The sequence below is a fragment of the Coregonus lavaretus genome (genome assembly GCF_964263955.1).
Source record: "Coregonus lavaretus genome assembly, chromosome: 31".
In the NCBI taxonomy this organism is placed as follows: Eukaryota; Metazoa; Chordata; class Actinopteri; order Salmoniformes; family Salmonidae; genus Coregonus; species Coregonus lavaretus.
In genome coordinates, this window is record NC_140018.1 from 15,542,160 (window position 1) to 15,555,858 (window position 13,699).

A 13,699-nucleotide genomic window follows, 5' to 3' on the forward strand; every position below is an offset into this window, starting at 1 on the left:
AACTCATTTTAGCTCAGGGGCCACATGGAGGAAAATCTATTCCCAAGTGGGCCGGACCGGAAAAATCATGGTATATATAACTTAAAAACAACAACTTCAGATTGTTTTCTTTGTTTTAATACAATCAACATACAACATAAAGCTGGAGCCTGAGGACAGTGTGTCCAAAATAGTACAAGCACAACATCACTATTAATCATAAAACACGTCAAGTTTATTTGAAAATTTTCAAGAAAAAGAACACACAAACACACAATGCCTCAGTGATTAACAGAACTGTTTCACAGATCACAGAACTATATCAGGGTGTCATTTCTCAGGCAGAAATGTAGATAAAAATAATGAAATCCTGTTCCCCAAACAAGTGCAAGAACCACAGAGTCAAGAATAGGTTAAATATACAAATAAAATAAAATCAATTAAAAACAATAGCACATCAACATAAAAACATATAAACATAAAGCTGGAGCCTGAGGACAGTGTCCAAAAGCACAACATCACTATTAATCATAAAACACCTCAAGTTATTTGAAAGTTCTGAGGACAAAGAACACACAAACACACAATGCCTCAGTGATTCACAGAAGTATATCACAGATCACAGAACTATATCAGGGTGTCATTTCTCAGGCAGAAATGTAGATAAAAATAATGAAATCCTGTTCCCCAAACAAGTGCAAGAACCACAGAGTCAAGAATAGGTTAAATATACAAATAAAATAAAATCAATTAAAAACAATAGCACATCAACATAAAAACATATAAACATAAATCTGAAAGCGTTGCTCAAACTCCCGTAACAGTCCAGTTATTTTATCTTTGAACCGCTTCATGTCTGCCACATGTTGGGTCGCGCACACATTTTTCAGACAGGGGAAGTGAGCTGCATCACCACCGGCAAGTTGCGTCTCCCACAATGACAGCTTCAACTTGAAAGAACGTATGCTGTCATAATACTGCGTGACAACTTTGTTGCGCCCTTGCAGCTGTTTGTTCAAGTTATTCAGGTGCTCTGTAACATCCACCATAAATGCAAGGTCCGGCATCCATTCTGCGGAATGAAATTCTAACACTGGTTTGCCATTTTCTTCCATGAACTGTTCAATTTCTTCTCGTAAATCAAAGAAACGCCTCAGCACAGCACCTCGGCTTAACCATCTTACCTCAGTGTGGTATGGCAGGCCATAGATGTGGTCTTTCTCTCTGAGAAGGCTGTCAAACTGACGGTGATTCAGGCTTCTGGATCGGATGAAATTAACAGTTTGGATGACCACCTTCATGACGTTATCCATCTTTAATGACTTGCAACACAAAGCCTCCTGGTGCAAAATACAGTGAAAAGTCAAAAAATCACGTCCTCCATTTGCAGATTGCACTTTCTCTCTGAACTTTGTCACAACGCCTGCTTTTTTCCCGATCATTGAGGGCGCACCATCTGTAGCCAGGCTGACAGCGCGGGACCAGTCCACTCCGACCCTGTCCAGCGCGCCGACCAGTGCGGTAAAAATATCAGCTGCTGTCGTTGTATCTGTCATCGGCACCAACTCCACGAACTCCTCGGTGACGGTCAATGTGTCATCAACTCCGCGGATTAAAAAATGGCCAGTTGTGCAACATCTGTAATGTCCGTGCTTTCATCAATTGCAACCGAAAACGCAATAAATGACTTTACTTTTTGCTTCAACTGGCTGTCCAAATCCACTGAAAGATCGGAAATCCTGTCTGCAACTGTGTTTCTTGTCAGGCTGATATTTGCAAAAGCCTGCCGCTTTTCAGGGCACACAATCTCCGCTGCCTTCATCATGCATGTTTTTACAAATTCACCCTCACTAAATGGTTTTGAAGCCACTGCGATTTCATTAGCAATGAGGTAGCTAGCTTTCACTGCAGCGTCACTGATGTCTCGGCTGTGAGTAAACACAGACTGCTGTTTCTTCAGACCCGCCAACAGTTCATTCACCTTCTCTCATCTCCGCTGTCCTTGAAAGTTGTCATATTTGTCGGCATGAAGACTCACATAGTGGCGACGAAGGTTATATTCTTTCAGCACTGCAACATGCTCTGAACACACCAAACATACAGCTTTCCCATTCAATTCCGTGATTAAATAGGATGACCATTTTTCTTGGAACACTCTGCACTCTGCATCCACTTTTCTCTTTTTTGACAGAGACATATTGGGGCAATGAGGGTGCCAAAGCACATAATGTTAAAAGTAGAAGCCGTAATAAATATCGCGGGCAAAACAAAGTAGCTGTGGTCCTCTGTAGCTCAGCTGGTAGAGCACGGCGCTTGTAACGCCAAGGTAGTGGGTTCGATCCCCGGGACCACCCATACACAAAAATGTATGCACGCATGACTGTAAGTCGCTTTGGATAAAAGCGTCTGCTAAATGGCATATTATTATTATTATTATTTAGCTCATTGGCTGCACGTGCTTGACCTACTTGCTCTGCCCCGGTATAAACAGTTTGCTTGCTTAACACAATTGCTATTGCGCCATCCAGTGGACGCAATTGGAACAGCAGTTTATTTTATTGAAAAATTGCAGCGCATTTTTATACTTAAAAAAAAAAAAATCTAAATCATCTCGCGGACCGGATTAAACCCGTTTGCGGGCCTGATCCGGCCCGCGGGCCGTACGTTTGACACCCCTGGTCTAGACAGGGGAAATATCCTGAAGTGGTCAGCCAGATCTGAACACAAAGCGACTTTTGTGCGAAAAGAAAGTTGCTGCGTTTCAATGGCATATGAGGAAGTGTTCATAAAATAATCGCCTTATTATTCCTATTGCCTCATAAAATGACAAAAAAAATGTCTAGGTTTTAAACAATTCAGTTTATGGTTAAATAGTTTCAAAATGTTAACTCCTTCTGCTCAGATTGCAAGGTGGGTGATGTTGCAGTGCGCCACAGGCACTGGCCTTTCTCTCCTACACTCTTAGAAAAAAAGTTTCCAAGAGGGTTCTTAGGCTGTCCCCATAGGAGAACCCTTTTTGGTTCCAGGTAGAACCTTTTTGGTTCCAGGTAGATCGGAGAAAGAGTTCTTAATGGAACCTAATAGGGTTCTACCTGGAACCAAAAAGGGTTCTTCAAAGGGTTCTCCTATGGGGACAGTTGGATAACCTTTTTAGGTTCTAGATATAACCTTTTTTCTAGGAGTATCTGAACGAACAGTGCCTCAAGTATGTCGACAGAATCATTATATTTGTCAAACATGACTGGCGTTTAGCCTATATATATGTAATTAAAAGTCTCATTAAAGTTTGGCTACATTTTCAGGCGCCTCCCTCATGTTAGCATGGTCTGGACATGACAGGCTGTAGCCAATACGCATAGGCTATCACCTACACTTCGACATGTAGGCTAATTATTTATGGACATTTACATACGCTTATTTTTTTCATAACATAACAGGTATGGTGCTCTGCCCTTCAAAGCTTGTGTTTGTCAGGTGAAAAAGGATCAAACTGTTTAGATGACATTCAAAATTAAATCAAATTGTATTTGTCACATGTGCTGAATGAAACAGGTGAATGAAAATGCTTACTTACAAGCCCTTAACCAACAATGCAGTTTTAAGAAACTTAATTGCTGTGATGGAGAAAATGATGTAACAAAGAAGGACAAATCTATAACACCCTCAAGAAAAATATCAGAATCAGACAACAGAATAGCTACGTAACAGAATAGCTACTGTTTTTCAAATCAATTTAATTGGCTATTTTGGTTAATGGCCTTGGTGCCCTGGCAGTTTGGGCATCTCTTGAATGCCAAATGGCCTTGCCCCTAATATCACGAAATTCCAGGCCTGCCAGGGACCCCCTCCCAGGCAAACCGGTGACCCAGGGATCCGAATCATACATTAGCAACAAAAAACAATTTTTTTCCACGTCTTGACTTATCATCAGGTGAATGATAATGGCAAGGAGAAATAATCAACATTTTAAAATGAATAGATTTGGTAGATCGTTTTTCATTATTTTGACCTCCCCACATTATAATTGGAAGAGGAAGTATAAACTCTAATATAGCCTATTATCTAGAAAAGGTAATTCCAAAGTCCAAACACATTTTCGCAGCCTATGTCTCCAGTCAGTGTAATTGGCTGCAATGAGTGTAATTCGCTCAATATTAGGTGTTGAGAAATAAAGTTGACATCATTATAAAGAAGACATTCTCCTCTTTTCTACTGTAGGTAGCCTATGTAATTCAAAATTAATGTATTATGTTGTTGCTAGCGATCTACTTTTTTGCGGACCCCCTGCAGTACCGGTCGAACAGAACACTCCTGCTAAAGCCTGAAAAACCTGTTTTCGGATGCTGTGGAAAGATCATCATATTTTTCGTCCGGTTGTGACGCAAAGCTCTGGACAGCTGTGCGGTTTCCGACAATCTCTTCTACTTTCACTCGTCCCCAAAACGTACACAGCCTGCCTCACTGATGCCAATCTAACCCAAACTAAAGCACTCCTCCCAGTTCCGATATCTTTTATTATTTAAAGTGAGCTGGAAACCTGCTGGACCACCAGGGATTCAGGGATCTGGATTGGGCATGGCTGCAGGTAAATATACTTCACTGTCTCCTTTCACCTGAGCATTCAAACTAACTCAGCTTCATTCCAGAGACACCTTTGTCACGCCTCACGCGGTGTGTAGCAATTTATCACCACGTCAAATGGTGGGATAGCGCTAAAGATAGCAATGCTACGCCTAGGTGGGAACATTGTTCTACGCCGCCGTCAGTCAACACAAATCATCCGGAAGAAGTCGCACTGAAGTCGGATAGGATGTTGCGGCACTACAGGGGGCCTGAGTTGGAATGAAAACGTGTTATATTGGTAGCCTACATCATAACAGAACAGGTATGCTGCTCTGCCCTTCAAAGCTTGTGTTTGTCAGGTGAAAAAGGATCAAACTGTTTAGATGACATTAAGCCATCATTGCTGTGATGGAGAAAATGCTGTAATAATGAAGGACAAAACTATAACACCCTCAAAAATAACAGAATCCGACAATATATTACAATCTTATTTGTTGGAATCAAGAGGGAATAGCTTTTGGGATTTCTAATCGCAAATAAACATTCAACATCTTTATTTTATCGATCTTTATGACAAGAATATCTCTCAATGCTCGAGACCTGAGGAGACACTACTGCCTCTTTTGTCAATATTTTAGATTAGCCCATAAATCGGATAATAACTAACTCTGTAAAGACCTTGTTTGGTGAGAAACACCACCCACAACTATTCTCTCTAGTTCAGACGTGTGTATGGTGCTGGGTATGTCAGACCAGAAGGAGGTTTCAGTATCAAGGACTCTTTTCTAAAACAGGTGTGACAACTTCACTGTCTCTGCATGTTTATTTTCTAATTAAAAAGTTGCTTAATTGAACGGAGTTTAGGATAAGCCTTTATATTAACATTAATTTATTTAATCTCTCCTGGCCATAAGGGACTGACAGATGTAGCTACACCAATGGTTTAGACCGTTTGGCATTTTATGGACAGCTTCTCCCGCTCCGACCAATGAATGAATGCGACCATGCGCAACTGGCAAAAAATGATTGCTGTCCTTTATGAAATGACCCTGTTCATGTAAAAATGACCAAATACATTCACCGTTTAAAGCAAAACTACCAAAACTATTTCTTATGGTGAACTTGAACACTCTAAATAAAATCTGAATGATTGAAAATCCCAATCAGAAGTTGGATGTGAGTTGCGTCCACTCCGGTAGGCTACACAACTCGGGTAAAACCCCTTCTACAACGCATTTGGTGACAATGACCCAGCAAATTTCATTGGTTGTCACTCAACTAATAAAGCTTATGATTGTACATTGTGAAAGCCATTTTACAAGCATCTGAATGCAGATGTACGAATAGCCTCCTACAACAATTAGAACAGGGATAGGCCTACCTCTCGTTGGCACGAGTCGTATGCATAAAAGTATGGAGACATTTTTTTTTGTATGCACTCACTAACTGTAAGTCGCTCTGGATAAGACCGTCTGCTAAATTACTAAAATGTAATAGTCTACTGAACTGAAGGAGAGGACGCATCAATTTAGTCATAACAGATTAGGTATTTTCGGAATGAAACAATATGAGTAAAAAACACCTATTAGTAATGTTTGAATCGGTTTTCTGACCGATTCATGCTTAATTTGGATCGGTTTGGGCTTCCGCGGACCGATGCACTCATATCTTAAATATTTGAACCGAGACCGATGCGTATCGGTAAATCGTTACATTCCTAGTGTCTCCACATACACTACATGACCAAAAGTATGTGGACACCTGCTCGTCGAACATCTCATTCCAAAATCATGGGCATTAATATGGAGTTGGTCTCCCCGTCGCTGCTATAACAGCCTCCACTCTTCTGGGAAGGCTTTCCACTAGATGTTGGAACATTGCTGCCGGGGGACTTGCTTCCATTCAGGCAACAAGAGCAGTAGTGAGGTCAGGCACTGACCGGGGCAGCTCTAGCAGGGCAAACATTTGACGAACTGACTTGTTGGAAAGGTGGCATCCTATGATGGTGCCACATTGAAAGTCACTGAGCTCTTCAGTAAGGCCATTCTACTGCCAGAATTTGTCTATGAAGATTGCATGGCTGTGTGCTCAATTTTATACACCTGTCAGCAACGGGTGTGGTTGAAATAACCGAATCCACTCATTTGAAGGGGTGTCCACATACTTTCTGCCATATACAGTGGGGAGAACAAGTATTTGATACACTGCCGATTTTGCAGGTTTTCCTACTTACAAAGCATTTAGAGGTCTGTAATTTTTTTATCATAGGTACACTTCAACTGTGAGAGATGGAATCTAAAACAAAAATCCAGAAAATCACATTGTATGATTTTTAAGTAATTAATTTGCATTTTATTGCATGACATAAGTATTTGATACATCAGAAAAGCAGAACTTAATATTTGGTACAGAAACCTTTGTTTGCAATTACAGAGATCATACGTTTCCTGTAGGTCTTGACCAGGTTTGCACACACTGCAGCAGGGATTTTGGCCCACTCCTCCATACAGACCTTCTCCAGATCCTTCAGGTTTCGGGGCTGTCGCTGGGCAATATGGACTTTCAGCTCCCTCCAAAGATTTTCTATTGGGTTCAGGTCTGGAGACTGGCTAGGCCACTCCAGGACCTTGAGATGCTTCTTACGGAGCCACTCCTTAGTTGCCCTGGCTGTGTGTTTCGGGTCGTTGTCATGCTGGAAGACCCAGCCACGACCCATCTTCAATGCTCTTACTGAGGGAAGGAGGTTGTTGGCCAAGATCTCGCGATACATGGCCCCATCCATCTTCTCATCAATACGGTGCAGTCGTCCTGTCCCCTTTGCAGAAAAGCATCCCCAAATAATGATGTTTCCACCTCCATGCTTCAAGGTTGGGATGGTGTTCTTGGGGTTGTACTCATCCTTCTTCTTCCTCCAAACACGGCGAGTGGAGTTTAGACCAAAAAGCTATATTTTTGTCTCATCAGACCACATGACCTTCTCCCATTGACCGTCATCTTGAACTTCTTCCATTTTCTAATAATTGTGCCAACAGTTGTTGCCTTCTCACCAAACTGCTTGCCTATTGTCCTGTAGCCCATCCCAGCCTTGTGCAGGTCTACAATTGTATCCCTGATGTCCTTACACAGCTCTCTGGTCTTGGCCATTGTGGAGAGGTTGGAGTCTGTTTGATTGAGTGTGTGGACAGGTGTCTTTTATACAGGTAACGAGTTCAAACAGGTGCAGTTAATACAGGTAATGAGTGGAGAACAGGAGGGCTTCTTAAAGAAAAACTAACAGGTCTGTGAGAGCCGGAATTCCTACTGGTTGGTAGGTGATCAAATACTTATGTCATGCAATAAAATACAAATTAATTACTTAAAAATCATACAATGTGATTTTCTGGATTTTTGTTTTAGATTCCGTCTCTCACAGTTGAAGTGTACCTATGATAAAAATTACAGAGCTCTAAATGCTTTGTAAGTAGGAAAACCTGCTAAATCGGCAGTGTATCAAATACTTGTTCTCCCCACTGTAGCGTATGTATGAAGGACACTTTCCTAATATTGAGTTGACCCCCCCTTTTGCTCTCAAAACAGCCTCAATTCATCACTACAGTTCTTGACAGAAACCGGTGCGCCTGGCACCAACTACCATACTCCGTTCAAAGGCACTTAAATATTTTGTCTTTCCCATTCACCCTCTGAATGGCTCACATACACAATCCATGTCTCAATTGTCTCAAGGCTTTAAAATCCTTCTTTAACCCGTCTCCTCCACTTCATCTACACTGATTGAAGTGGATTTAATAAGTGACATCAATAAGGGATCATAGCTTTCACCTGGATTCACCTGGTACGTCTATGTCATGGAAAGAGGTGTCCTTAATGTTTTGTACACTCAGTGTAAATGTGATGATGTTGATAGGCTTATCGCTAACAGCTCTGCTATCGCCCAGTCATGGTGAACAGCCAGGACCACCAGCAAGAGTGTTTTTGTTTGTGAGTGATCATGTCTACACCTCTATCACCTCCTCCCCCTCTCCTTCTCTCGCCCCAGACCCAGCCATGAGGGACCGTCTGAGCCACATGCAGGAGCTGTCCCAGTCCAATGGCCATGTGGAGCAGATGGACTATGCCGAGTCCAGGGAGTCCGTCTCCGGGGACTCCTTCAGCAATGTGGACCTGGAGGAGGAGCTCCCTCACCAGGCTGTGGTGTGGGACAACACCCCTGAACTGGAGGAGGTCTTCTCCCAGTCCCAGGAGGTCCACCGTGAGGTCCAGCTTATACGCCTGGAGGTCAAACGTCTCCGTGAGCAGAACTCACTCGTGCTCCAGGGCACCACTAGGATGTCGGACGTTAAGAGAGACTCCAACGCCATCGCGGCTGACATCAAGGCCCGCGCTGAGGGTGTGCTGACGTGCCTCAAGGACATGGACGCCGCAGTGCGGGTGCTGGAGGCAGCACACGGCTCCAACGCCGCCTTGACTCGCATCGCCAGGACCCAGTACGCCTGCCTGAGTAACGGCTTCCGCGATGCCATGTTCGACTACAATGAGGCAGAGATGAGCCACAGGGAGAGTTGCAAAGCCCACATTCAGAGGCAGATGGAGATTGTGGGGCGGGAGGTGACTGGTGAGGAGGTGGAGGAGATGATCGAGACAGGCCAGTGGAACGTCTTCAACGAGAACATCCTGTCAGAGGGCAAGACGGCGCGCTCAGCGCTCAACCAGATCGAGAGTCGCCACCGGGAGCTGCTGGACCTGGAGAGCAGGATCCAGAGCATCCATGAGATTTTCCTGGATGTGGCTCTGCTGGTGGAGGAGCAGGGCCCCATGATGAACACCATCCAGTCCAATGTCCAGAACACAGATGTGGCCATCCAGGAGGCACTGGTCAAAATCAGCAAGGCCAAGCGCCATGACAAGAACAACCCCTTCAAGAAGATGTTCTGCTGCTGCTTCCCCTGCGTCAACTGAGGCAGAGACTGATGAGACTGAGGAAGAAGACTGGGCAGTGTTGTACTACTCAGTCCGGTCTCGAGAAGGTCTTGTCTTGGTGTCCGGTCTTGACTTGATCTCGGACAGTGAGGACTCAATTTCTTCCTGAGACCAGCAGAGACCAGCGAAGTACAACACTGATAATTATCTGCTTCCATTTAGCTAATGCATAAAAGCGCTTTGCCAGGCCAAATATATACACTCCTTTCTTGAAACATTAATATCTTATCGCCTATTGAAACCTGGGAATCCTACTTTACTCTTAACATTACTGTCCTTTACTTTCTTAGAAACATATCCTCAAACTTTGTCTTTATTTCCTTGACTCCCTGGTAGAGAAGAGTGGGGGAAATTGTTGGAAAGTTGTGGCTCACTATTAGAGTAAGGGGAGACAGGGGAAAATTGTAACAGTCTTTATATCTATTATAAGACATGTTTGCGCAGTGGAGAAACCTATTGGACCTAGGCCTTCAGTGTGTGACAGGCTCGTGATTCTGAAAGGACAGCAACCATAATACCAGCGCACTCATGTAGGAGAGTGCACTTTTTGTAAAACACAAAGGGCCTGTGGTGTAGTGGAAGCTATACGCAGGTATACACCCTATACCCACTTTGTTTTTCAGTGGGCATTGCCTATACTCGCTTCTTAATCTCTTCTGTTGCGTATCAAAGTAGTGTAGTGGAGGTATATGACTTACTAATTATGTAATACAAGATAAATCATGCACAAAGTAGCCTACACATATCGCAAAGCACGTGAAATATATTCACATGCACGCAGCACACATAGCCTCGTTTCAGCGGAATATCATCTGCAGGCAGCAAGAGCGCGCAGCTCTCAACTGGTTGTCGTGTGGAGCAGCTCACAGAAGAGTGACATCGGTAGCCGGTAGGTAGGAAAGACGTTTCAACTTATGATATATACCAGTAAATGCTAACTAAGGCAACAATGGGTTTGCAAAGCAGGTATTGTAGGCTATTTGCGATGCGCAATTCAGTCATCATGGCTGTTTGCATGAACATTTAGGATTTTTCATACAGGTTGCCTGCCTTTCCTTCACTCAGGACCCACTTCTCCAGGCACCACTACACCACTGCATAGGACCGATGGAAAGACAGCAGTTCATTCACTCAGACATAAGCCAGTAGGTCCCACTCATAAGAATACAAAAATACAACCATTAGGCTAAGCATTTCCCAATTGAAATGTACAACTATTACTTCCCATTGCAAAAAACATTTCACGTTTATCACAAAGTAACCGGTGATCTAAAGTTTAAATTCAATAATGTTTCACACATAAGTTATTTTCAAAGTGATGGCTACCAACAGCATGCGAGCTGCAATAAAACCCACAGTTCCACTCACCAGATGATAATCATTTAAAACTTAACTTCTTGTTGAAAGTTAATTCTTGAAAAGAGAGAAGCTAACAAATTAGCAACAACATCCTCTTCGATAACACCTGCAGCAGCCGATGCAAACTAGCCTACAACAAAAGCTAGCTAGCTAGACCATGGGAAAACTACTGCTCACTATTGCACAGTGACCTCTTGGCCTACAAGAAGGTAGATGTTTCCATAAATGTTGTAAAACGATCCCACCCATTACAAGTTACAATGTGATTGGTTGATTTCACTGTCACTCCAAAATGTTGCCCTAATATAGTTGAATGGAGATGCTTTCTATGGCATTTCTGATAGCCTAGCCAATGGCTGATTTAGCTAGCTAGATTTATCTCCCCAGAGACCACCAAAGAAGAATCCTGATTGGATATTTTTTCTCTTCGGTGTTAACCCTTTCCTTTCTATCAAAAACTGAAGAGATTCATTCAGAACATCATTGAAAATAATAATATTATTATTATTTTATAAATCCTTAGCCTTTCTCTGAAAAGCCCTCATTGTTCCCCTCTGTGTTTGGGTTAGTAAAAATGTGTAGAGTGGCTCTATTTGCCCTCACCATGCATTGTTTCACCATTCTGAATGTCAAAAGAATCCATATGTTCTTCTGAAATATGAACACAGAAATACTGGTCATTTTGAACTCTTATTATGGTGACAATTTGACAAAATTACAGTCATGGTCTTGATGTGGACTCGCATTTTTGACTCGGACTGGATTCTCTCCGGTCTTGGTCTTGAATCGGTCTCGCTTTAGGTGGTCTCGAACACAACACTGAGACTGGGACTTCTGAGGGATGTCCCATAGAGAGGGAAATACTGTAGGTCAGGACTCATACACTAGAAGGGTGGAATCCTAACTTGAGATTATTATGGGCATGTACAACTCAGAAGTTGGTTTAAATGATGTATTCATGTCAATTGGATATTTATGCGTGAAAATATTGAGTTGCGTAAAATGTTAGGATTTGTCACTAAGTGACTGAGATGTGATGTCATAGCGACTATGTACCTGCAGATTTGGATGAAAATAGTTTTGTTTGGGACAGGAAGTAATATATCTTTTTTCAAGACTTCTAATGTGTTGTCCTGGTGACGTTGTCAACATTTGTCATGAAACATTTTTGTAGCCTTAGTTATCATGTGTTAGAAAAAAGTCAAATCTCGCTGAACCATCCCATCAACCACCCTTGGATACCAATGTCAATAATTATATTATTTGCTTTTTTAAATATGCTTTTCAGCCACTGAAGTACATCTAAACAAACATATATCAGTGCCTTTCTAGAAGAAGAAAAAATACAGTTATTTTCTGCCATAGAAACATTTGTTTTCTACCCTCCTATAATTAATTCCCTCTACCCATAACAGTATATTAACTGCGAGACAATAATGGTTAAATAAAAGTGTATTTTATTGTTGTTCTCTGTCTGAACATTAAATCCACAACTTTAAATTATATATTAAATTAGCATCAAATTAAGAATACTTTTTGTCAAGAGTATTTTGTACACGAGCACAATGTCAATTTTACTTTGATTACCAGTCACAATATAGTTGACACTATGGTCTCTCTCTGTCTCTCAAATTCAAATTCAATATACTTGAACAGAATGAGTCCCACCGTAGCGCTGGCGTGTTTTGGACTTCTAGCCCCTTTTAAACATATTGTTTTGCTCTATGACACTCACAAGCTACACAAGAGTTGTTAGAAGCTAAGGGGTTCTTCTATATAGAAGATCGTAGGAAATGCCAGGACATAGTGTCTATAATACTGTAATAAGCTCACATAGTTGCTGTCACAAACTCCAAACTCCACACAGTTGTCACTGACTAGTTGGATATAGATTTCCCACTGAGCAAACTATTTCTGCACGTACAGCATTCATATCAATTCATTTTTATCAGGTTTTTGCTTTGGCAGACTTCATTTTCTTATTGACATTTGTCAATAAAACTTGTGAATGCAACTGTTTATGTCAAATTGTTTTGTGTTCTGGTTGTCCTGAAAATGGTAAAACACTTCATTGCGAGGCTAAATATAAGGACTGGACATGCAGATAATGAAAGTCAAATAAATGAAAATCCCATTTTTGCTGGGGTCTCGGAACTGATAGGGTTAATGGCATGAATGGCAGGTCAATGTTGCTAAGTGATACACAAAAACAACAGCAACAACAATAAGAATAGTAGCTACTAACTTTAATACTAAAGCCACATAATGTGCTGCCAACTCTATCACATCAGACCTTTCCCGCAAAAGTGTACAAAGCAACTATGCAGAGGTTGTTGATTCTGCTCTTCAGAAGTCCTCAGTGTCAGCCCCAGCTATGGAAACACAGTTCCAAAAAACAACACTAGTCAACACTGTCACTCTCTCTGTCTCTCTTTAAAATCCTGTTTGCCCAAATTATGCATGACCATTACGCGTTGCCACAATGATCTGATCTGATCAGCTCCTCACGTGAATTCTAAACAGAACGCCTTGTCTTTACAGTTCAATAAAATCACCATGATGTCCCCTATGTCCAAGATGCTATTTGAGATAGACGAGAAGGATGCGTAAATTACTCATGGCGCATCATAGGCCACCAGACATTTATTCAGGGCGAAAACGCCCTAAATTATCTCATATATTCAGACACTGAATTGGGATACTTTGAAGGAACTGCCACGAGTGGTGGCTGTCATCGGCTGCTTCAAGGAAAAGGACAACACCCACACCCGCAAGGCGCACAGAGATGCTCTCCTGATGAGTTTGGCTTGAATAAACCGGA

General features: G+C 42.1%; 1 protein-coding gene across 1 annotated transcript; it reads left to right on the plus strand.

Moving 5' to 3' along the window:
* The first annotated feature begins 4,743 nt into the window (after nt 1–4,743).
* On the plus strand, nt 4,744–10,679 carry LOC311107091 (syntaxin-11-like). The gene is made up of 2 exons (XM_084149561.1): nt 4,744–4,864; nt 8,579–10,679. The coding sequence occupies exons 1-2, from the start codon at nt 4,822–4,824 to the stop codon at nt 9,496–9,498; spliced, it is 963 nt and encodes a 320-aa protein (XP_084005687.1). The 5' UTR covers nt 4,744–4,821; the 3' UTR covers nt 9,499–10,679.
* Nucleotides 10,680–13,699: the final 3,020 nt, after the last annotated feature.